A 22,138-nucleotide genomic window follows, 5' to 3' on the forward strand; every position below is an offset into this window, starting at 1 on the left:
ACTCCTTTGAGATCAATTACACACACACACACACACACACACAGTGATCCTTCAAGAATATCAGAAGCAGTGAATCTACTGAATTTATAGGGGAGGAAGAAACTTTCATCTACCCATCAGCGTTCTTTCAGCTGGTCTAATAATTAAATCTACACAAGGCAGATTGGATTAACAAGAGAAAACACCAGCCCTGGCTGGTGTAGCTCGGTGGATTGAGCAGGGGCCTGCGAACCAAAGGATCGCGGGTCAATTCCCAGTCAGGGCACATTCCTGGGTTGCAAGCCAGTCCCCAGCAGGGGTCAGTTCCCAGCAGGGGACACACGAGAAGCAACCATACATTGATATTTCTCTCCCTCTCTCTTTCCCTTCCCTTCTAAAGATAAATAAAAATCTAAAAATAAATAAATAAAATTATTCATAAAAAAAAAGAAAGAGAGAAAACACCAAATCTAATTACCTATGCACGAGAGTCAGAGACCCTGCATACATGAGAAGTTCAGGGACAGAAAGTTAAAATGAGGTTTATGTGGCATTCTGAACTAAGAATGAGGGAAAGTGCCTTGGGCCTTCAGAAGGGAGGAAGGACATCTGCAGGATATTAAGAGTAGATGTTCTGCTTTGGCTGGTGTGGCTCATTTAGTTGAAGCATTGTCCCATAAGCTGAAAGATCACAGGTTTGATTCCTGGTCAAGGCACACCTAGGTGTGATTTTGGTCCCTAGTTGGGATGCGTAGGAGAGGCAACCGATTGATGTTTCTCTCTCACAGCAATGTTTCTCTCCCTCCTTCTCCCTCTGTCTAAAATCAATAAGCATGTCCTCAGGTGAGGACTTAAAAAAAAAGAAGAGTAGATCGGTAGCTAGAATTTTGCCCTACCTTATATACATAGGTTGGTAATAACTCTTAGTATGGGCAAGGCCCCTGATTTCAGTTTTTGAGGGAGAGGTAAAAGTTTCTCATGTACATTCAGGGTCTCAGTTACTTTCAGCTCAGAATAATTCACAAGCCGAAGCAGCATGTCTTGGGGAGGCCTATTCTGAATGCCTCAGCGTCTTAGTAATCATAGCTACCTTTTATGACAGCCAGGAAATGTGCTGTGGTTAGTATTTTTTAAGTGTTACCATTTTCTAAAAAAACAGATGAGGAAACTGAGGCTTAGAGGATTTCAGGTAACCAGCCTGTGACTCTAAATTTCTCGGTGGTAGAACTGGGAGTCAGAGCTGGTTCTTCAACTCAGCATTATTTTATTAGGTTACCTTCCTACTGGGTCATCACGTCTTTACAACTTTGTCCTGTCTTTACACATGCAAGAACTGAGACTCAGAGGGGTTAAATGACTTAGTCTAGGACACACAAGTGATATGTGATACCTCAAACTAGAGCCTGAGTCTTCTGACTCTAAGCACTGTCCCCTGCTTTCTAGTTGAATCCCTGGCCCTAGAGGCCAGTACGTTTGAACAGCCACTGGAGCTTGGGGTCTAGTGAACACCTCATGCAGTCTCTCTGCTTCTCTGGCATGCAGCATGGTGCTGTTGCTCTTATAATGAAGTGTGAAATCAAGTCAGAATGACTTCATCCATGTAACGTGAAATTCTAGTGAGAAGATGTTCTGTGTGGGGTGAAATTTTGTGAAAGTGACAGTTTCACTATGAATTTGTTTTCCTTTTTTTTTTTTAACTTTCATTTATTTATTTATTTTTAGAGCGGAAGGGAAGGAGAGAAGGAGAGAAATATCAATGTATGGTTGCCTCTCATGAGTCCCCTGCTGAGAACTGGCCTGCAACCCAGGCATGTGCCCTGACTGGGAATCGAACCGTGATCCTGTGGTTCGCAGGCTCGTGCTCAATCCACTGAGCTACACCAGCCAGGGCAATTTGTTTTCCTTATAAATAACTTTAATGCAACAATTCCTTTGTGATATAATTTCTCAAGGACATTGTTATTTTTCCTCTTAGGTCATTGCTAGGATCGTGGATGGAAGCAGATTCAATGAGTTCAAAGCCTTATATGGAGACACATTAGTTACAGGTATAAAGATGAAGAATTGCTTGTGAACATTTTCTGATGCTTGGAAAATAATTGATGTCTTATCTCAAGGCTTTGATGCACTTGGCATGAGCTTTGTTAGTTAGAGCCGTAAAATGTGTGAGTCATTGTTTAAAAGGAGCTGTTTTATAAAGATCATTTGTAGCTGAATGCCTTCATGGATCTGGAGTTTAAAATGACAATATCTGGATGCTATGGTATAGACCCTTTTCTGTGACTTGAGTGGCATTAGCTGCATAAAAAGTTTCTCATCAGAGTACAAGTGTTGGGTTGGCTGTTTGGTTTCTTCTGTAAAATAAAAGAGACATTTTTTTCATTTTCATCAATAATTTATTGATTTGGTTATTTTGAGTATGTTGGCTATCTCCTGTGTGGAATAACGTTGGTTGCTCTCAGTTAATGTCTCGATTTGATCACAGTCAACTTCAAATGGTCTACCTGACCATGGAGCATTGTTCAGAGAGAAATCTCCAGCATGAAACTTTGAGAACTATTTTTGACACATTTGATCAATCACAGCACTTTCTCTGTACACTCTATAATTCTTTCTTGTGTGTTTTAGTTGCATTTTTACTTTTTTGAAATAATAAAGCATGATATGCCAAAAATGTTGCATATATTTTTCCATCTTCAATATTAAAATGGCTATACCAAAATTCACCAATTTTGATATATTTTTAAATGTACACTAATATGATAGCTGTCACAATACAGTCTTACCAAAATTGTTTTAAAAGAAGTTAAAGACCACTAAACATTCTTAGAGCCATCTTACAGGAAAATCAAATGAAATTTTTGGCCAAGCCAGTAGCAGGGATATTTGTAGCTCTTTTTGTTTCTCTGGATAACTATAATTATTTTGGAAGTTTCAGCACTGTCTTTTTTATTATTTAGTCTCTAATTCAGCTGGGAAGTTCTGTATGATATTTCACCTTCCCTCAAGGCCTCTGTGTGGGTCTTATGTTGATTTATGCAAATACTAGATTTCGAATAGACAGAAAAAACGGAAAAATCTGAAAAAACAAAACAAGGATATTTATAAAAGTTCATTCATTCATCTGAAGTGCTCAGTTTGTAGGCCTTTGGAAAAAAAGTATTTGAAACATAGATGCTGGACTCATAATAATCTATCTTGGACAAATGGCGAACAAATGTGATAATTTTATTTGGTTATGTAAAAGCTCAAAAATGCAGCAGTCTGAAGACAACATTTCAGAGTAGGAAAAACAACCAGCTGCAAAAATCCAAATCACAAACATACTTTGAAGCTAAAGGATAAGTCGCCACATTTTCTGCTGGTCTGATTGATGAGTACGATAAGGGTTCACACTGGGAGTGGGATTTATGTTTTTGTATTTAGGTGTTCAGGTGTCTAAGAGCTTTTGTTTGACATATAAGCAGGATTTGCCACTGAGTAGTCCAGGATGTAACCCTCACTGTGCGGCTTTTTAAAACAAGTCTGAACTGTTTCTGCTGCTTTCTCAGATGGATGGCCTGTCCTTGTCATCTGTTTTCATGTATTTGCCCTGTACTTGCTACAACACTGGTGGCTCCTTTGCCCTACAATACCAGGGGAATGTCCAGTTTCCTCCATCTCTTCTTGACTGTACTGGAATCCAGATTGGACTGGGCAACGGGAAGGGGAATGAGAAGGAGAGGAGCGGAATTAGAGGGTATAGGGGATCATGAGAGGATGAGAGGGAAATTAGGAGGGAACATGAGAGGGTGAGGACCAGAGCGGGGAAGGAATGAGGAGAGAAAACAGATTTTCCTAAGGATCAGGTGGCCCTTTGATCAAATGGGTCAAAGGATCAGGGCTCCTTAGGAGCCCTGGCAGCTCATAGGGGTTTCCTCCTGCCTCTATATTTGCCATGTGTTGGCCCTAGTACTTTTTGGGTATTTTGCTTTCCTGTTTGGCCCATGACAAAGTGGTGAAGGCCCTCACTTCACAAGTGTCCCTATTATAGTGGGGTATGTGCCCTACTCAGCAGGCCCGGTGCCTGGAGGTCCCAGTCAGGGCTAAAGATGTGTTAAAAGTCTAAATAGCAAAGAGGGCAGGGTAGCCCCTTATAGCTGAGAGATGTGTGGGAAACCCAGCTCTTTGTGTGAATGGGGTAGGACTCAGAGTGGATGGTGAGGCCTTTTAGGAAGCTCACCCTCTCTGCATTGACTCTCTCAGAGGCAGGGTCCCTGAGGGCACACAGCATTTAGGCCTGAAAGACCCAGGGAAATCCACTTGACCCTCAAGTTGTGTCTCGTTTTTATCACATTAAATAAACATAATTAAAATAAATAAGACAAGGTCAGAGTAAAGAACAAAAATAAATTTAAAAAACATTCAGTGTTCTATTTATCAATAGGTTTACACTGTCTTCTCTATTAATTTTTTGAGCACCTGCTTTGTGTCAGACATCCCACTCTGAGTGTCCTAGTGGCAGCCCGTCCAGCTTGAGCTGGGAAACAGAGCCAGGCTCTGGGAACTTGGTAGCGTGCTATCTTTGGCCCACTTCGGCCAGCACAGCTTGTTGACTCCTGGGCTCCAAATACTTGATATCTATATGCAGTCATTAATAGGCTTGTTGAAAATTACTCTTGTGAAGGTCTCTCTAGGCAAGTGTTCCAGGTTCACAAAATAAGTAACCTCCAGAAACAATCTGAAGTGTCTGCCTCACAAAATAATGTTTCCCCCCGCTTTTTCTTCTCCTTCATTCGTGTGTGTGTGTGTGTGTGTGTGTGTGTGTGTGTAGTGGGTGTTTGCAGTGCTAGTAGAAGTAATCAGATAAAAAACAAAACTTACAGAAAGGAGAAAAAGTGCAAAGAGAGAAAATAAGAGTGGAGTGATTTATTTTTCTTCTGGGCTTAACTGGATTCTTACTATAAATTTGTTTACCATCAGCCTTGTCAGCATTCTTGTTTTTTTTGTTTGCTTGTTTTTGTTTTTTTGTTTTAATTGCCTTTGCTGAGTGTATCCTCTTTATTTTAAGGGCCTGTCATTACCACAGGCTTTTTTGGGTAAATTAGTCACCTGAAACTGGCCAGTGGCTTTGACTGTTGACCTGTAAAAGACTGTCTTTGATTTGTTCTATTTCAGAATGTCTTTCAGGTGTGGTACACGGTGAGCACTCAGACACACGTTAGAGGAATGCATGGAAAACACACTAATCCAATGATCTAACCAAACCAACCAGTCAGACAGATGGCAACTTTACATGTGACATGCTCCTTTCAAGGAAGCAAAAATCCCAGACTCCTGCACCTTAGGAATAAAATGTGACATTAGTTGATTTGTAACATGTGGGGGTGACTTTCCTTGCACATGCCCCCAGCCACCACGGATGAGAGTAATCATGACTGAGACATGATGTGATCTGCTTTGGGATGAGAGGTGTCCATTTTTTCAGAGGAAAAAGGCTGTGAGAAATGGCAAGTTTCTCAGGGGAAAAAGGCCTCGAGCCCCCTCCTCCAGGGCCTTTTATTGGGTTCTAATACACAGGAATACAGGGCGACAAGGATCAAACAGTAGATAACATTTCAAAGAAATCTGAGGGCTTAGTATGAGTCAGAGTCTGTCAGGAACAGAGTTTTAGGGTTTCCTGCTCAAACCCTTAACATATGAATGAAAGCACTCTTAGCAGAGCAGATTTCATAGGTTTATCAGGAAGTCTTTGTGATGCCCGATTTTTCCCCAGGACACACTCTAGCAAGGCAAGGGGCTGCACCCCTCCCCATCAGGTATTCAGGCTCAAGGGGATTAGAGCCAGGAATCTCTTCTCTCAGAGAACATGGGGACCCGGGCTATGTCAAAGCCAGGTGTGTGTGTATGTGTGTGATTCCATTGCTCTTTGTTGAAGCCCCCCACCCCCCAGTCCTTCCATGAAGGCCTCCCAAGTGATCTAGTCTGGCTTAGGTTGCCCCCCACTGTGAGGGGTCTTACCCATCATTGACTTCCCACCAAGCTTTGGGGGCAGGGAGAGGAAACTGAGGCAGCATTTGCTACCAGAGACAGGCTTTGTCTCCTGCTGCTCGCATTCCAAAGGTCGTCCCTCACCCTTAGCCACAGGGGTAGAGTTACAGTTCCTAGAACCAGGCAGAGCGGTCTACAACAGTAACAGACAAAATCTCTACATTTTAAACTTTGATTTTGAAATTAAAGAATGTTGAACGTGTCTGTTTGTTGTGAATTAAAAGCCCTTATTATGTATTTATGAAATACATAAATCTTTATTTCCATTTTCTTTTGAGGATTTGCTAGAATATTTGGATACCCAGTTGGTATCATTGGAAATAATGGAGTTCTCTTTTCTGAATCTGCAAAAAAGGTAAGTACTGTTAAACATGTTTCCGAATTTTCTGTTTTAAACCCAGTGAACTCTCAGGATCAAGTAATGCATGAAAATTTGTTGCATAAAAGCTTAAAATATTTAACCAGATGCCTCATCAAAAGAACACTCTGTGTGTGCATGGGAGCGTGCGCGCGCGCGCGCGTGTGTGTGTGCGCGCGCGCGCGTGCCTGGGAGTGTGTGTGCGTGTTAGTGTTTGAAGCAGTTTTTGTGGAGGTTTACATGAACATGAAGAGTTATCTTGAGCAATACTAAAAGTTCAAAAACATTTTTTAGGAAAGTTCTTATACGATTCTTGGACTACAGCTCCGCAGATGATGTGTACATATTCTAAGACATAGGAATACTCCTCCTGAAAGTGTTTTATGTTCTAGTGCTTAATGCACGTGAGGAATTCAAAGATACTTTCAGGTGGTTCTGAGACATGATCTGTTTATTCTGTTTTATCCCATCATCAGTTTAACTTAGTACTATTTTTACTCTTTGGAAATGGGAAGGTAATGGGTCTTGTTCCTAAAGCTCTGGTTTTAAAAGAACAAATTCATGAATGTCTTTTGGTTTAGTATTCAATTTCATACAGCACTGTTTCAGATTTACCTAAACTTGAACAAATGCAATTAATGTACTTATTTCATAAAGTGTTTTCTTAAGCAAAAAAATGTCAAGCCTTGTTTTTCTACCTCAAATGATGGAGGAAATAATAAGATCAGTGAATGTAGGTAGCAGGCAGTTAAGTACTTTCATACCCTAACTGAGGATAAATTTGTCTTTGGTGGAATGTTTACCAGTGAAGTCAGTTTCTGTATTCTGCTGTTCCTTATTATTCCTCTCAGTGCAACCGTAAGACAAACAAGAAAGTAAAACTAAGGAAAATAAAAATCACCTACAGTCACACCAGAAATAGCCCCGATAGCATTTTATTATGATTCCTTAGTTTCTTCTGTCCACCCGTTTTTTAGCAAGAGAGAATGACTGACATTAACGTAGTGTGGAAACCCTGCGTACACGAGAGAATCAGAGACCTCACACGCCGGAGTAGTTGAGTGCTAGATAGGGGGACCTAGGGCTAGGAAACATGCGGAGCTACGGGTGAGGTGGTCTTCCGTGGGGGCTTCTAAGGGTCATTGCAGGGTCATGACAAGGGCACATATTTAGGAAGTAGAAATTGCTCTGCCCGATGACTGAGGCAAGGCCCCAGTTCAAGTCCTTCCAAAAAGTTAAAGGGAGGGGCAGGAGCTTCTCTTAGGCTTGAAGCTAAAATTGCCCTTACCTCAAAACAAGGCACATACCTCTATCCCCCCCTTAAAGATAAAGTTGGTGTTGCCACACACAGCAGGTCCTTGAAAAATGTAATTTCATGATAACCTTGATGAGGTGTCGTGGCATCAGTTAGCCTGGGGTACAGCTGGTTTTGTCATGTGTCGCTTCATGTGACATTGCAGAAGCTATGACGAAGTTAAGTGGGGACTTACTGTATATAGAGGTATTGCTTATTTTCACTTAATAGTGTATGTAGTAAGTGTCCCCTAAAATATAAAATATTCCTGAACTAATGACTTTTAGTGAACATATAATACATTTATTCCAATACAGGAACTATCAGGCTGAGACCAACAGCTACATAGTTTTATTTGGTGGCCTGGCAAGAACATATATCAGGAGTTATGTTTGGCTTCAGTCTGATATTTTGTTTGTAGAAGTGTTAGGGAAGAAACTCCCAGAAACTCTATTCTTCTCATCAGTGCAGTAGAAAAATTACAGAGCAGCAAGTCTATTAGTGTGCGAGCAGGGGTTGCTGGTGATCTGTTCTCATGGAAGAGAACCGTCCCGCTAAGGTGGGGGTGGGGTGAAAGGCATAGGTGAAGCAGGGTAAGGGAGGCCAAAGCAAGCCTGTGGCCAGAGGCTGGGTGGCCTGAGGCCGGGCAGCCAGTGAGCCGAGAGGGAGTCCTTTGTCCTAAGGACTTACATAGATGTTGGGATAGGGTGAAGAAGTTACATATTGATTGATGGGTAAATGTGGTGCCAGCCTTCCCTGGGGACGCGTGACTACCCTGTCCTAGGTACGTGTGGGGGTCTGTTAGCCCAAATCCTTGTCTTGCTCCAGACTCCATTTGTTCATCTTGTTGTTAGATAGGAGGCAGTTAATTAAAGTGGGGGCAGTTATCCAAAGTTATTTATGGACTCTTTTTGTAAGCACTGGGGACCCCCTTTTAAAGTAGATAGTGACCAGAGGTAGACAGTTAACCAACATGGTTTTGCGGGCTTTTTCCTTTGGGCACTGTGGACCCTCTCCTGCCTTTCAGGCCTTGGGATGAAAGCACAGTTTCAAGGCTTTCTTTCCCCAATAGTGGAAATATTAGACTTTCAAGGGCTTCCCTCCTCCCATGTTAGCGTGGTGTTTCGAGTGGTGTTGGAGTATTACCAGAACAGGCTCAGGACCGCTGAGTCAGGGGGTGAGACAGTCTCCCTCCTCCTCCCTGCCTGGGTTTGCTATCTGCCCTGCCTGACAGCAGTAAGCCCCACAGGTGTGTGATTTCCTCACTATTGTGTTTGAGGTTGAGTGTGTGCTTTGAGATTTTGTAATTGCCAAGGCATTTCTAGCAGAGTTAAGGGGATCTGTGAATAGAGAGTAAAATATAAAGGAAAGGGTTTATAAAAGTGTCCTTAGTCACATAATCTTTAGAAGATAGGGCAAGGAATAGTCATTTTTTTGTGCCATTAAACAATTTCCTAAGCTCAAGGTTAGAAGGTCTTTAGCACTGATCTGAAATCCCATTTAATTGGGGTAAATTGGTAAGGAAGGTGTATTTTACTATAATCATGGTGCATGAAAGATTCAGATGAGCATCAAAATGTAATTATCATCATCGATTTCCCTGAAGGGAAATCTTTTATCTTTTTTAAAGTGGATAACTAGAGAATTAGCTTACAGTGAGGCTCAGATATTCTCTTTGGCAAGCATCCTTTTTTCTGTTACTCGTTTCACTTGGTGTTTGGTTGTTAGTGATTGACGTCATCCCTGACACAGCAGTTGTCCTACAGCTTTGTGCCCTTGAGCACACGGGTGACTGCAAAGCAAGTGCAGAAGAAGCCACAGTCCCACGTCCCACGTCCGTTGACAGTGAGTGCACGCCGCAGTGTTGCTGCTACTGTTACTCTGGGGCCCGACAAGCCCAGCAGAGGGTCTTTCTTTTCTTTGACCCGAGTGTGGCATTTGTGCAATGCATGGTGACTACAGATTTGTTAGCTCCCCTTTGAAAAGATTTTCATCTTTTTGCTTATAGGGGGCTCACTTCATCCAGTTGTGCTGCCAAAGAAGTATCCCTCTGCTGTTCCTTCAAAACATTACCGGTAAGAAAACAGTGTATTCAGCTTGGCTGCATTTATTCTCGAGTTGCGCTGTCCAGCGTATCTTAAGAAGTGGTCACCTCACCAAGACTAGTAACCATCTGGCACCGTGCGTAGTTACTGCGATGTTATTGACCGTATTCCCTGTGCTGTGCATTACATCCTTGGGGTTTGCATTTTGACTTCAAAGAATGGTATGATCAGTGATGGTTCTCTGGATTTCTTGTTCCATAAATGATTTTCACCTGGTGGATAAAATTATTTTTAATTTCTCTTGTGGTTCTAGAGTTTTTATTTCCTAAAATTCTATGATTCTTCTTTCTATACCTTTTTAAATGTTGCACAGTCTGTGACATATAGAAGACACTCAGGTACGTAGGTTAGCCAAAAACTTCTTTTTCTCCCGTCTTCTAAGTAGTCCATGGTTATCTCCGCTTTGAAGGAAGGAGAGGCTCTTCATTACTTGTTGAGTTCAGGCAAACCTTCATGAGAAGGAATTTGGCTCTTGACAATCAGCAGGGCTTTAGATCTTACTGGTGCTAACCCATCTTCATCTTGACTTTAAGATACTAGTTTAGATGGGTTTTGAGAGGAGTTACATCCAAATGGAAGCCTGAGAGGGCCCTATGCGGCAAACCTCATAAAAAGGGCAGATAAAAAATATTCTGAAGCTTCACCAGTGCGGGGGCCTTGTTTCCAATAATGATTCATGACTCATTAACCACCAGTAACTTGTACTGTGTGCTTGGAAGATTCCTACTTTTTTTTTTTTTTGCTTGAGTTGGGGGCAGAGGTTGAGTTTGGTTTTACAGCTTTGCCTTAGAAGGACCTGTGTTACCTCCATTTAGAGATATACTGTAGGCAGTTGAAAAATCTTGAGCACAGAAGAGGTGTGTTAATTCGACGTGAAAGTATAGGTATCGTCAGAATATGGAAATGGTATTTCAAGCTACAGGAATAGGTAAGGAAACCATGAAGGGAGAAGAGGGATCAGGAACAGCCTGTGAGTAACTCTGATTTCGTCCACAGAGGTGAGAGTATTGGAAGAAATAGAGTATGATTGTGTTGTTTTTTAGGGTGAGGGAGAGAGAGGTTGCAGAAAGCCAGGGGTCTAGAAGGGCAGTGGGCTGGCAAGTAGGGGTGGTGAGCACTTGAAGAGAGTTTGTATTTGAGATAGCTATTGTGGGAATAGTATGGGGAGCCAAGATAAGGTAGGTAAAGGGATGCTGAGTTATTCCGAGGGCCCCCCTCAGAGGGGTTAGCTGGAGGAAGCAGATGGTGCCTGGTAAGATGAGGGTTGGCCTATCACCACCTTTGTATCCATACTACAGGTGCTCCACAGAGACTGGTGGGACTGACTGGGTGATCTGGTACTGGCGATGTGCAAGAACAGTGACAGTCAAGTAGCTTGTGAGGCCGAGGGTGGGGAGGGAGCCTGACTTGGTGCATATTAGGTGACGAGGCAGGAGCCTGAGGTCTGGAAGGCCCAGTGTGGCTGCAGAGGAGTCCCAGCAGGGAGGGGAGAGCTTGAAGGGGGATGAAGAGCTTTTTTAACCTTGCGATGGACAGGGACTCTTAGCGTCTCTATGAAACATTAATCTTTATTTCATCAAAGTTTAAGCAGCACTTCAGAAGGAACACTGCAGTTTTAAACCAGGTCAGTGAATACTGAAGCCCCCACAGGTCGGCTTGTGCAGTACGCTTCCCTCAGCTTGCCATGTCGCGTTCTTTCATCATCTAACTACTGTTTTGCGATAATTTCTTGAAGCTAATTTGCATCCTTATTTTATTTGAAGATCTCTGTTTACATCCAGATGAACTGCTTTAAGAAAATTTTAAAAGAGATTAGAGAAAATGCTATTTTATATTTCAAAGCACACTTTTGGGGGCCATATTTCACATATAAGTATTTTGTTAGGGAGAGAGGCCTGTGGTAAAATACAATCTGACAAGAGGTCCTTCCAGTGCCTCCGCGGGGTTGGCTTTTTTACATTAATCCTGTCACTCAGAGGCTCTCTGTCTGTTCTTTTCTCTTAGGATTTATGGTTGGTAAGGACTATGAAGCTGGAGGAATTGCCAAGGATGGTGCCAAGATGGTGACTGCTGTGGCCTGTGCCAATGTGCCTAAGATAACTGTCATCATCGGGGGGTCCTATGGGGCCGGGAACTACGGGATGTGTGGCAGAGCATACAGGTAGTGATTGTCATGGTTCCTCTGAAAGAAACCACACTTCCCGTGTAACTATAAACGGTCAGGTTTATTTGAAATATGGAATGGCATTCACAAATCTTGTGTAGTTACACCATAATTCATATCATCTGCAGGAATAAAATGAAATTTAATGCCAGAGGTACTACTGGGAAGAAATCCACAATAGGAATAAGGAGATATTTTGAAATGGCTGATAAAGAAAATACTACATCATAACTAGTGTGATGTGGCTGAAGTCTTGCTTAGAGAAAGGTGTGTAGACACAAATATACATCACGGAGAAGAAGTTAGGCTGCAAATCATTGAGCCAAGCAGCCAGCTTAAGAAGTTCAAAAAAGTCCAGCATTTTGGACACAAGAAACAGAAAACAGGACATAATAAAGAACAAACATATTGTAAGACGGAAGAGTTAGGAAAGCCTAAAGTTGCTTTGTTTGAAAGGTTAACAAACTTAATCCCCCAGTAAAACTAAAAGATAAGTGAGAAGGCACCAGTAACCAACATCTGGGCTGGAAAACAGGCCAGGACCGTAGACAGTAAGAGGATATTTTGGGTACTTTTATATCCAGTAAACTTAGGTGAAATGGAAAAGTCCAGTTTATCAAAACAAACATCTGAATCACCTAGAGAACTTAAAGTATCTAACTGTTCTCAGGTCCATCTGTGGGATTAGTCTAGGGTGGGTTCCAGGCATTGGTTATTTTTTAAAAAATTCTTAGATGCTTTTAATGAGCAGGTAGAATGAAGAACCACTAATTTAAAAGGTAAACATGGGCTTCTGAAAATCTCTGTGTTGTAAAGTGAATTAATTTGATCATTCTTTTTTCCTCTTGTAGCCCAAGATTTCTTTACATGTGGCCAAATGCTCGTATCTCGGTGATGGGAGGAGAGCAGGCAGCCAATGTGCTGGCGACGGTGGCCAGAGACCAGAGAGCGAAGGAAGGGAAACAGGTAAATGTTGTTTCTTCCCCACCCCCATGTTTGGCTGTCACCCCATTAGTTCAGGCTGTCACCCCACTCGGTTCAGGCTGTCACCAGTGAACACCCTGAAGCCAGGGAACTGTGCAGCCAGAACCCCTCCATGTTCATGGGCCAGGGCTCCAGCATGTGGGGCCTGGCTTTTTAGAGGACACTGACCTGGAAGGAGTTGCTTCAGGAATTCATACTTACACATCTTCTGTCTCCTTTTTTAGTGCCATTTCAGTCAAGGTACCTTCTTGTGCTAATACACAGATTTTTTTAGAATCCCAAGAAAACACTTCAAGAAACTGCCTGTGAGTGCCTGAGGCGTAAAGATGTTTGATTCTTAGTCATTCACAGTTAGTGAGCTTTAAATAAACTTGATTTACTTCTTTGATTTTATGACCTAAAACAGCAGAGTTTTTTCCCTTACTTCATGGTTAGGTGGTTGTTCAGTACACCTCGAGTGGGAGGGCTCAGTCACCTTATGAGAATGGGTGAACATTATTACACTGTGACAGTGTAAGGGAGGTGACATGGGAGGGGCACTGGCAGCTCAGTGAAGGCACATCAGTGCGTGACTGCTTGGAAAATGGACTCCTTTGTTTGTGTCTCTCTCAGGGAGTCATCTGGAATTTTGCATTAATTTTTACTGATTATAGCCTTTAACTGTTCTGTGTAAGCACCAAGCCTTAAAATAACTGCATGTCCCTGAAATTGCTAGGTGCCCTGTTTTCACAACAAGGCATGAGAGAAAGGAAGCCCTTCCTCTCGGGCTCTCACGCCTGCCATTTAGGGAGCATCTGGTCGACCAGCGCATTTGTAGAGTGGGGCAATGAAAAGCCACAGGGCACCTCCCTGATCACAGCCCACCCGTGCTGTGCCTCACACCCCCCGTCGTCTTTTCTTAGGAGCAAGAACTCGGGAGACCAAAATGGAGGTTTCACAGTCACTTGAGTGTTGACTGGTGTCTAAGCAAAAGGCAAGCTTTGCATATGTGTTCGTAGCTGTGCGTGTGTGTGGCGGGGTCTGGGCTTGGGGGGTATGAAGTTCTGCCTGACGTTTTGAAGACATGTCTTAAACTCGAGCCCAGCATGGTGATCTCTTATATAGTTTTTCTTTCATTATTTGACGCACAGATTTGTGAATTCATTTCTTTTTATATATGAAAGTACAGGATTTTACTGGTTCTTCCTCTTGAATTCTTAATCTATCAGTGATTTTAAACTATGAAAATACATAAAAGAAAGTTGGATATATTTGAAATAAATCATTTGCTTTTGGTGTGAAATATTTTTTAAAATATGTTTTTTTGATTATGCCATTACAGTTGTCCTATTTCCCCCCTTCAGTCCCCTCCACCCTGCACACCCCTCCTCCACCATTCCCCACCTTTCATTCATGTCCATGTGTCACAAGTTCTTTAGATTCTATAGTTCCCATACTATTCCTGCCCTCCCCGCTGCCTATTTTCTGCCTACCATCTATGCTACTTATTCTCTGTACCTTCTCCCTCCTTCTCCTCCCCCCACTCCCCTGTTGCTAACCCTCCATGTGATCTCCATTTCTGTGTTTCCGCTCCCGATCTAGCTGTCCTCTTAGTTTGCTTTTGTTTTAGGTGTGGTTGTTAATAACTGTGAGTTTGCTGTCCTTTCACTGTTCGTATTTTTTATCTTCTTTTTCTTAGATAAGTCCCTTTAACATTTCGTATAATAAGGGCTTGGTGATGATGAACTCCTTGAATTTGGTGTTATCTGAGAAGCATTGATCTGCCCTTCCATTCTAAATGAAAGCTTTGCTAGATAGAGCAATCTTGGATGTAAGTCTTTGGATTTCATGACTTGGAATACTTCTTTCTAGCTCCTTCTTGCCTGTAAGGTCTCTTTTGAGAAATCTGCTGACAGTCTGATGGGCACTCCTTTGTAGGTGACTGTCCCCTTATCTCTTGCTGCTTCTAGGATTCTCTCCTTCATTTTAGTCTTGGCTAATGTAACTACGACGTGTCTTGGTGTGTGCCTCCTTGGGTCCACCTTCTTTGGGACTCTCTGAGCTTCCTGGATTTCCTGGAAGTCTATTTCCTTTGCCAGACTGGGGAAGTTCTCCTTTATTATTTGTTCAAATAAGTTTCCCACTTGTTGGTCTTCCTCTTCCCTTTCTGGTACCCCTATAATTCAGATGTTGGAACGTTTAAAGATGTCCTGGAAGTTCCTAAGCCTCTCCTCATTTTTTTGAATTCTTATTTCTTCATTCTTTTCTGTTTGGTCATTTTTTTCTTCCTTTTGGTCCACTCCCTTGATTTGAGTCCCAGTTTCTTTTCCATCACTATTGGTTTCCTGAGCATTTCCCTTCATTTCACTTAGTTTAGCCTTCATTTGTTCATCTAATTTGTGACTAAAATCAACCAGTTCTGTGAGCATCCTGATCACCAGTGTTTTGAACTGTGCATCTATCTGATTTGTTGGCTCTCTGTTGGTTGCTTAGAAATATTGGCTCTGGGGCTTTGAGCTGTTCTTCTTCTTGAGCCATAATGTTTTGGTCTGTTCGTACCTGTTACCTGTGAGGGACAGAGCCTTAGGTGTTCACCAGGATGGGGTGACCCAGGTCACTGGGTTGTGACGCTGTATGTCGGGGCAGGGTCAGAGAGGGGCAATGGAGTTTGTTCTGCTCTCAGATTTCAGTTCCCTCTGCTGCCCCCCCTGGTGCTGGCCCCCAGGTGTGTGGGCCTGTGCACCCTCCAGGACCCTGTGGGTCTCTCCAACGAACTCCCTGTGAGCCTGGGAGCCTCTCCTGGCACCTCGACCCTGAAAGTCTTTCCAGTTGGTGCTTTCAGGTTCTAATTCCCATCGCTGGGGCCCTAGCCTACTCAGTCTGTGTCACTGCTCACTCCTTCGCTTGGTTTATCTGCGCTGGAATGTGTGGCTGTGGTCAGCCAGCCGCCTTGTGCCCCCACTGGTTCGGCCCATTGCCACCCCACCCCTGGGATCTGCCAACTACCACCTGCGTGCTTGGGTCAGTCTGGCCGAGTTTTCCTGCACAACCCCGCTCTGCCAGCTGCTGACTCTGCCTCTCTTACTGGTCTGGCTGAATGATTTATTGTTGTCGGACTTCCATACAGTTCAATTTTTTGTGTTTTGGCTGCATTTTTGTTACTAAAACCTTGTTGTCTTTAAACTTGGTTGTGCAAGGAGGCACAATGTTTCTACCTATGCCTCTGTCCTTGCCGGAAGTCCCTTGGTGTGGAATATTTTTTAAATTGAAAATACTTTTCAGGGTTTCAAAATTAATTTGCAAAAAGATTTTAAAATCTGAATTAATTATCACTTTTTTCTGGCAATACTGATGGGCAAGCCATTAAATTTTTAATTAGGGAAAACTATCTTTCAGCCATCTGGGAAATTGAAGAAGCTATTCAAGATGTGGTTGATATTTATCCCTTTAAGTTAATTTAAAATGTTTAAAATTTTGACTGTTTTGAAAGAAAATGTAGTGTAGCCCCTTTTTTCTACTGTACAGTTCACATGCATTGTTGAACTGTGCTGGGATACTCGATGCTCTTGGTTTTGACCTTGCATTGAATAGGCCAGGATGCTGTCTCCCATAAAGGAGATGTGATGGCACACATCTCACTGGAGATAGTCACATCTCCGGTGAGATGAGGTATGTTACACCATCATTTGTAACCTACACGTCGCTGCACAGGGGTTGGTTGTGGCGTTGTTACTCATGACATCTGTTGCCCTTTGAGGTGGTCCTGGGTGGGGCTGTTGTCCCAGTGCCGCAGACTCATGCTTGGTCCCTTTTCTTTCAGTTCTCCAGTGCCGAGGAAGCAGCTTTGAAAGAGCCTATCATTAAGAGGTTTGAAGAGGAAGGAAACCCTTACTATTCCAGTGCCAGGTGGGAGCTGGAGAATAAGTAACTTCTTATTGGGGGCGTGTTGGCAGGCAGGGTGGCAGCCTTATAGAGATCTGGGTGGTCAGGAGGGTCCAGCCTCTGGAGAACCGAAATATATTGTTTGGGCACATTATACTTTCTACTGTTGTCTCTATACTGGGAATGTCTGAGGCTGAAACCCTGCCCCTTCTCCCAGGCTGGGGTGTGGATCCATCACTTTCCATTTGGTCCTGCCACCCTCCACCCCTCTTCTTCTATCCCATTTCTCCTTGAGGTGTCTGGGACCTGGGGGACCCCACAACCACAGGTGGACCATGCTGGAGCAAGGATGTTAAGAGCTATAATCCTGGCTGTGTAACTTCCAGGAATTAGTTCTAACTTTTGCTTTAACGAGTGAATTCCTGTCATCCCCCTCTTTTTGATTATTTTGTTCTCTCCCCATTTTAAGCACGAGATGGCTTGAATACTTTCTGACATTTGTTAACAGGTGTACTTGTGCATTCAGAAGGTAATTAGTCACAGCCAGGGTCCATGTGGTGACACCGCGTAATCACCTCACATACTCGTGTGGCCCTTGGTTCTGCTCGTTTCGTATTCCACTTAATAAGGTTGTCATGCGGTATCACAGCCCGTCCTGGCTTGAGACTTGTGGCATGTGCCCTCTGGCCTCTTTCTGTCAGCACTTCAGTGTTTCGTATTCTGAACAGTAAGCTTCCTGGGTTCATTTCATCCCTTGTCCATGTGGGAAAAAACAAAAGAACCACTTGTGTCTTTTAAAATTAGATTATGCAGTGATTTATGCCATTTACTGGAGAGGAGGGAGAGAGGAAAATTGAAAGTCAGAACTTGTGTCAGTCCTGTGAGCACCTCCTTTGTGGCAGGCACTGCTCCCAGCCCTGGGGGCTCGGAGACCGGGCAGCTTCCCAGGCACAGCCAGTTTCAGAGTTCAAACAGTGCCACCTGGGATTTTCTAAGAAGCCTGTTTCTCTTGTTAATATCTATTTTAATAAGTAATTTTACAGGTGTATTTTGTTGCAGTGGGTCATGGATTCATTGAATTAAAAAATAAATAATCTTTGACTTGAGAAATGGACACGTTCTTTTTCTCGTAGTCAATAGAAGCAAAGAGGAAATATAAAATCATATTAAAGGTTTAAGAGAAAATATATATTATAAGCACAGTTACATTTTTTAACATAAGATTTTGACTGAAATTCACAAGGACAATTGAAATATTTACCTGAAAACCAGTCTATTTTGTGTGAGCCATTAATTTGTTTTTCAGCCCTGGCTAAGCCATCTTTTGAGAAAGACTGAATCCTTTATTATTTTCAGTACATTATTATTATTTTTAATGGATTATATTCAAGGCAAGAGACCAAAAGCCCACGTGGACTTATCTTTGAAATAAATATTGAGAGACAGTCAAGTTTTTCTGTTATTGTGTAGATGCTTAACCCTGCTGTTGAAATACTGGGTGGCATGAGACAGCAGCTTTTTCCCCAAGATGAAAGGATTTTCAAGCTAGTGTATGGCACCTTTTTTGTGTTTAATAAATCCCTTAACAGTAAAATTCTGTAGTCTAGGCTTTCACATGCTCGATCTGTCTTTTCAGAGAGAGCTGTCATCATTTGCTACTATAACCTCCTATGTTTTTCTTAATCCTTGCAAGTTACGTGTGCAGCACGTCAGTTCTACTCTGTTGTTTTTACAGTCCGACTTTTCAGGCACTGGGTTAAGGCCTCTCTGGGGTCTTGTTAACGACCACCGTGGAGCAGCCTCTCCCCCGGCCCCCCAGCACCACCGTGCGTGTGGTTTCACTCTCCTCCTGGCTTGGGAAGGGAGTGTAATCAGTTGGCTGGTTACAGATTACATGAGTGGCTTTCATTTATTGGCAGTTGATACTGCAGGGTCCCTATAATGAATGTTTTATGAGCAAAGATTTGATTCATGGTCTGTCGATGTCAGTATGGTTTTAATAATTGATGCTGTGTCCAGGTACTGAGGGCAGTTTGTTTAATAAAAGCACAAGTGCCACCTACCAAGGACCTTAAAAAAACAATATTTCTCATTAATTTTTCTTCATAAATTTGAGGATGTCAATGAAAAGTAAACTAAACTTTCTTTTTTTCTTTTTATTTTCTTTTTATTTTTTAATATAATTTTTATTTAATTCTTGTTCAAGTACAGGTTTCTGTCTTATATTCCCAACCCTGCCCGCCCCCCACCCCATGCTCCCCGCCTCCCTCCCCTCTCCACCCCCCACCCCTAGTTATTGTCCATGTGTCCTTTTTACTTGTTCATGTGAGTCCATTCCCTTTTCCCCTATGATTCTCTCCCCTCTCCCCTCTGGGCCCTGACAGCCTGTTCCATATTTGAGTGTCATTGGTCATATTTTGCTTGCTTGTTTGGTTTGTTTAGAATCCTGTTAACGGAACTTTCTACTTAAAAGTTTCTTCTTTTTTTTTTAAGTTTCTTCTAAGAGCAGTTTAAAGCTATTGTTTTTTTCTTGTAGCAAAAAATAAAGAACTACATATGAAAATATTATTTTATTAATAAAATGTATTAAAATCGATTCAGTAATTTTCATAGTTTCTTAAGAGATGAGGGAGTTTGGGGGATACACTTTTTCTAGTAGAGACTTTGGTCTGAGACTGTTACCTGGGTTTATGTGGCTCTTCATATTAATAACAGGAATACATCAACTTTACTTGGACATTTGTGTGGGCAGAAGAGGAATAGGAAAGTTTCTCCTGAAATAAGTAAAAATATTTTTAAACCAGAGATTCCTTTGTGGTTTCTTGTAGCAAACTGTTCCTAAGGCCACAAGCTCGATTTGACATTCTTTGGGAGCCTGGGATGAAAATCATTTCATTTTTCTTTCTCCCCCCCCTTTTTTTGCTATACTCTTATTTATTTACTTATTTTTTGTTTCATAAGTTACTTTATTGTTGTTCAGTTATATTTTCCTGTCTCTTGAACATGGCCTCAGTTGTAAGGTTATAGCACACAGAAGCTAATCAGGAGATCCCTATACTACCCAAAGAAAAACCTCAGCATTTCTGGGCAGGGAGTGTGTAAATGGTGGTTTGGTGGTGGATTCCTAATAACTCATGTTTTGTTTTTTTCTCAGGCTGTGGGATGATGGAATTATTGATCCAGTGGACACCAGACTGGTACTGGGTCTCAGTATTAGTGCAGCCCTCAATGCACCAATCCAGAAGACTGACTTCGGCATCTTTAGGATGTAACTGGAATGTGAAGCATCTTCCACTGGACATGTACCAAAAATTAATACATTAGTAGCATTAAAACTGGAGACTTTTTCAATATTCGACTGTTACAGTAAAATTGTTCTTTTAGCACAGTGTGTTGTATTTTTCTACCTTAAAAAAATCAGCGAAGACATTTATTTCATGAACCTCAAGCAAGCCCTTGTAAATTTTTGTAGATTTTTCTATGATTCCACTTTACCACCCTTAAAATGAAGAGAATAATTTAGTTATCCTTTGTAAAGCACCAGTAGTATGGCAAGTTCTGTAAACTCTACATTCCAGGTGTTATCGAGGTTATTAAATGAAGTATTTTTACTGAAATGATGCCTTTGTTGATTATGCATGATATTGTAACACAGTTATTTTTTTAAAGCAGCTATTTTAAAGCAGCTTTCCCTCCAGCTGTCGTCCCATTCCTTCCCGCAGTTCCCTTCTCGCTGTCTGCACTTGGGGCTCCGTTTCCTACCCCATCCTCTCCACACCCTTGCCCTTGCTGGCCTCCACTGCCAGCAGCTCACTCCAAGGTCACCATGGACCTTCTTGTTGCTGAAAACCACCGGGTTCTCGCGGCTGTATCTGATTTAATTTTCTGCAGCACTCAAATCAGTTGAACACTTCCCCCTAGAAACACTATTCCTAGCTTCCATGCCATAATACTCGAGGTTTCCCACCAACCACTGCGGCCACTCTGTTCAGTGTCCTTCACAACCCCTCTCCCCCTGCTGAGCCCTACCCTCTTCACCACTTGTCCTTGTTTTTCATTAGTAATTCATGAACACATTCTTACCCTAAAAGGTGCAAGTGACACAAAAGCATGTCCTCATTGTTTTTATAAGTTGTGGTAAATGTACCTACTTAAGTTTTTACCATTTTAACCATTTTAAATGTGCAGTTCTGTGGCATTAAGTGCACTCACATTATTTGCGAACACCACCACCATGCACCCGCAGAACTTTCTGTCATCTCAAACTGAAACTCAGTTGTTAAACACTAGCTCTTCATTTCTTCTCCTCCCAGTTCCTGGCACATCTTAGTCTTAAATGCATGTGTTTTTCATGGCTTGATTTAACCTCCTGGGCCATTTCATGCCTTCCTAAGGCTTCAGTTGCCATCTGAATGGGGAAGATTCTTGTGCTGACAGTTCCTAACACAGTTCTCCCTGGACCTTCAGATCCGTGCACCTGCCAGATACACTGGAGATGTGCACCGACTGTCCCATAGGAACTCTAGGTTCCGTCACCAAGTTCTATTGATTTTGCCTCCGATCACTTGAATTTTTGTCTTTCACGACCACAGGCATTGGAAGTGGTCTACCTACATCCCGTCTTGCCTGGTCTAATCTCCATCACTGTGGAATTGGGATGGCCATTCTAAGTGCACTTCAGGTCATGCCGCTTCTTAAATCTTTCACTGGTTCTCTGTAGAAGTGCCAGACCCCTCCCTGATGCCCTCTGTGATCGGCACCCTTCAGTCTCTGCTGATTCCTCTCTCACCTTTGGTGCTTTACCCATTCGAGGCTTGTAGCTCCTTGACCCGACGATGTCCTTCCCACCTCGGGATCTACCGTTTCCCCTCTGCCAGGACCGTTCTGCTCTTCTTCTTAAACACAACTCCTGGTCTCTGGCTTCCTGGGCGGGGTGCATCTCCTACAGTGCACTCTTGTAAAGCACCATGCACTCCATCCCTCCTGTCTTACACGTTTATAAGAAATACACGCACTTCCCTCATACTGCCTACCTGCTAGCATGTATGCTCTGTGAGAGCAAGGAGCCTCCTCTTTGGCCTGTGTCTCCAGTGCTCCGCACTCGCAGGTGCTCAAATATTTGTTCAATGAATGAAAAAAAATCCATATTTTAATTGATATCCTCAGGTCGCATCATTTTAAAATTGAGTGATTGATTATATGATTAATACAATTATCAAATGCTTTCCTAATAAAATTAGTATTTCAAACATTTGTGTGTGATGTTCAATTTTGGCTGCATATGTCTATCAGGTCATTTTGGTTTTCTGAGATGTGAACAGATAGGTGGTCTCAGTTCAAAGGTCGCGTTTTTAGAAGGATGT

At 42.5% G+C, this 22,138-nt stretch overlaps 1 protein-coding gene across 1 annotated transcript in view; it reads left to right on the top strand.

The window, feature by feature from the left end:
* The window catches only part of MCCC2 (methylcrotonyl-CoA carboxylase subunit 2), a 61,458-nt gene extending 39,542 nt beyond the window's left edge, over positions 1 to 21,916 (top strand). Inside the window, exons 11-17 of the mRNA XM_037032052.1 lie at positions 1,955 to 2,027; positions 6,288 to 6,364; positions 9,670 to 9,736; positions 11,771 to 11,927; positions 12,782 to 12,896; positions 16,714 to 16,799; positions 19,930 to 21,916. Of these exons, the coding sequence (XP_036887947.1) occupies positions 1,955 to 2,027; positions 6,288 to 6,364; positions 9,670 to 9,736; positions 11,771 to 11,927; positions 12,782 to 12,896; positions 16,714 to 16,799; positions 19,930 to 20,047 (693 nt within the window). The 3' untranslated portion in view covers positions 20,048 to 21,916. The remainder of the gene's footprint in view (positions 1 to 1,954; positions 2,028 to 6,287; positions 6,365 to 9,669; positions 9,737 to 11,770; positions 11,928 to 12,781; positions 12,897 to 16,713; positions 16,800 to 19,929) is intronic.
* The last annotated feature ends 222 nt before the right edge of the window (positions 21,917 to 22,138 follow it).

Source organism: Sturnira hondurensis, unplaced genomic scaffold (assembly GCF_014824575.4).
Source record: "Sturnira hondurensis isolate 20B ecotype Veracruz unplaced genomic scaffold, ASM1482457v3 Scaffold0021354, whole genome shotgun sequence".
NCBI classification, from domain to species: Eukaryota; Metazoa; Chordata; class Mammalia; order Chiroptera; family Phyllostomidae; genus Sturnira; species Sturnira hondurensis.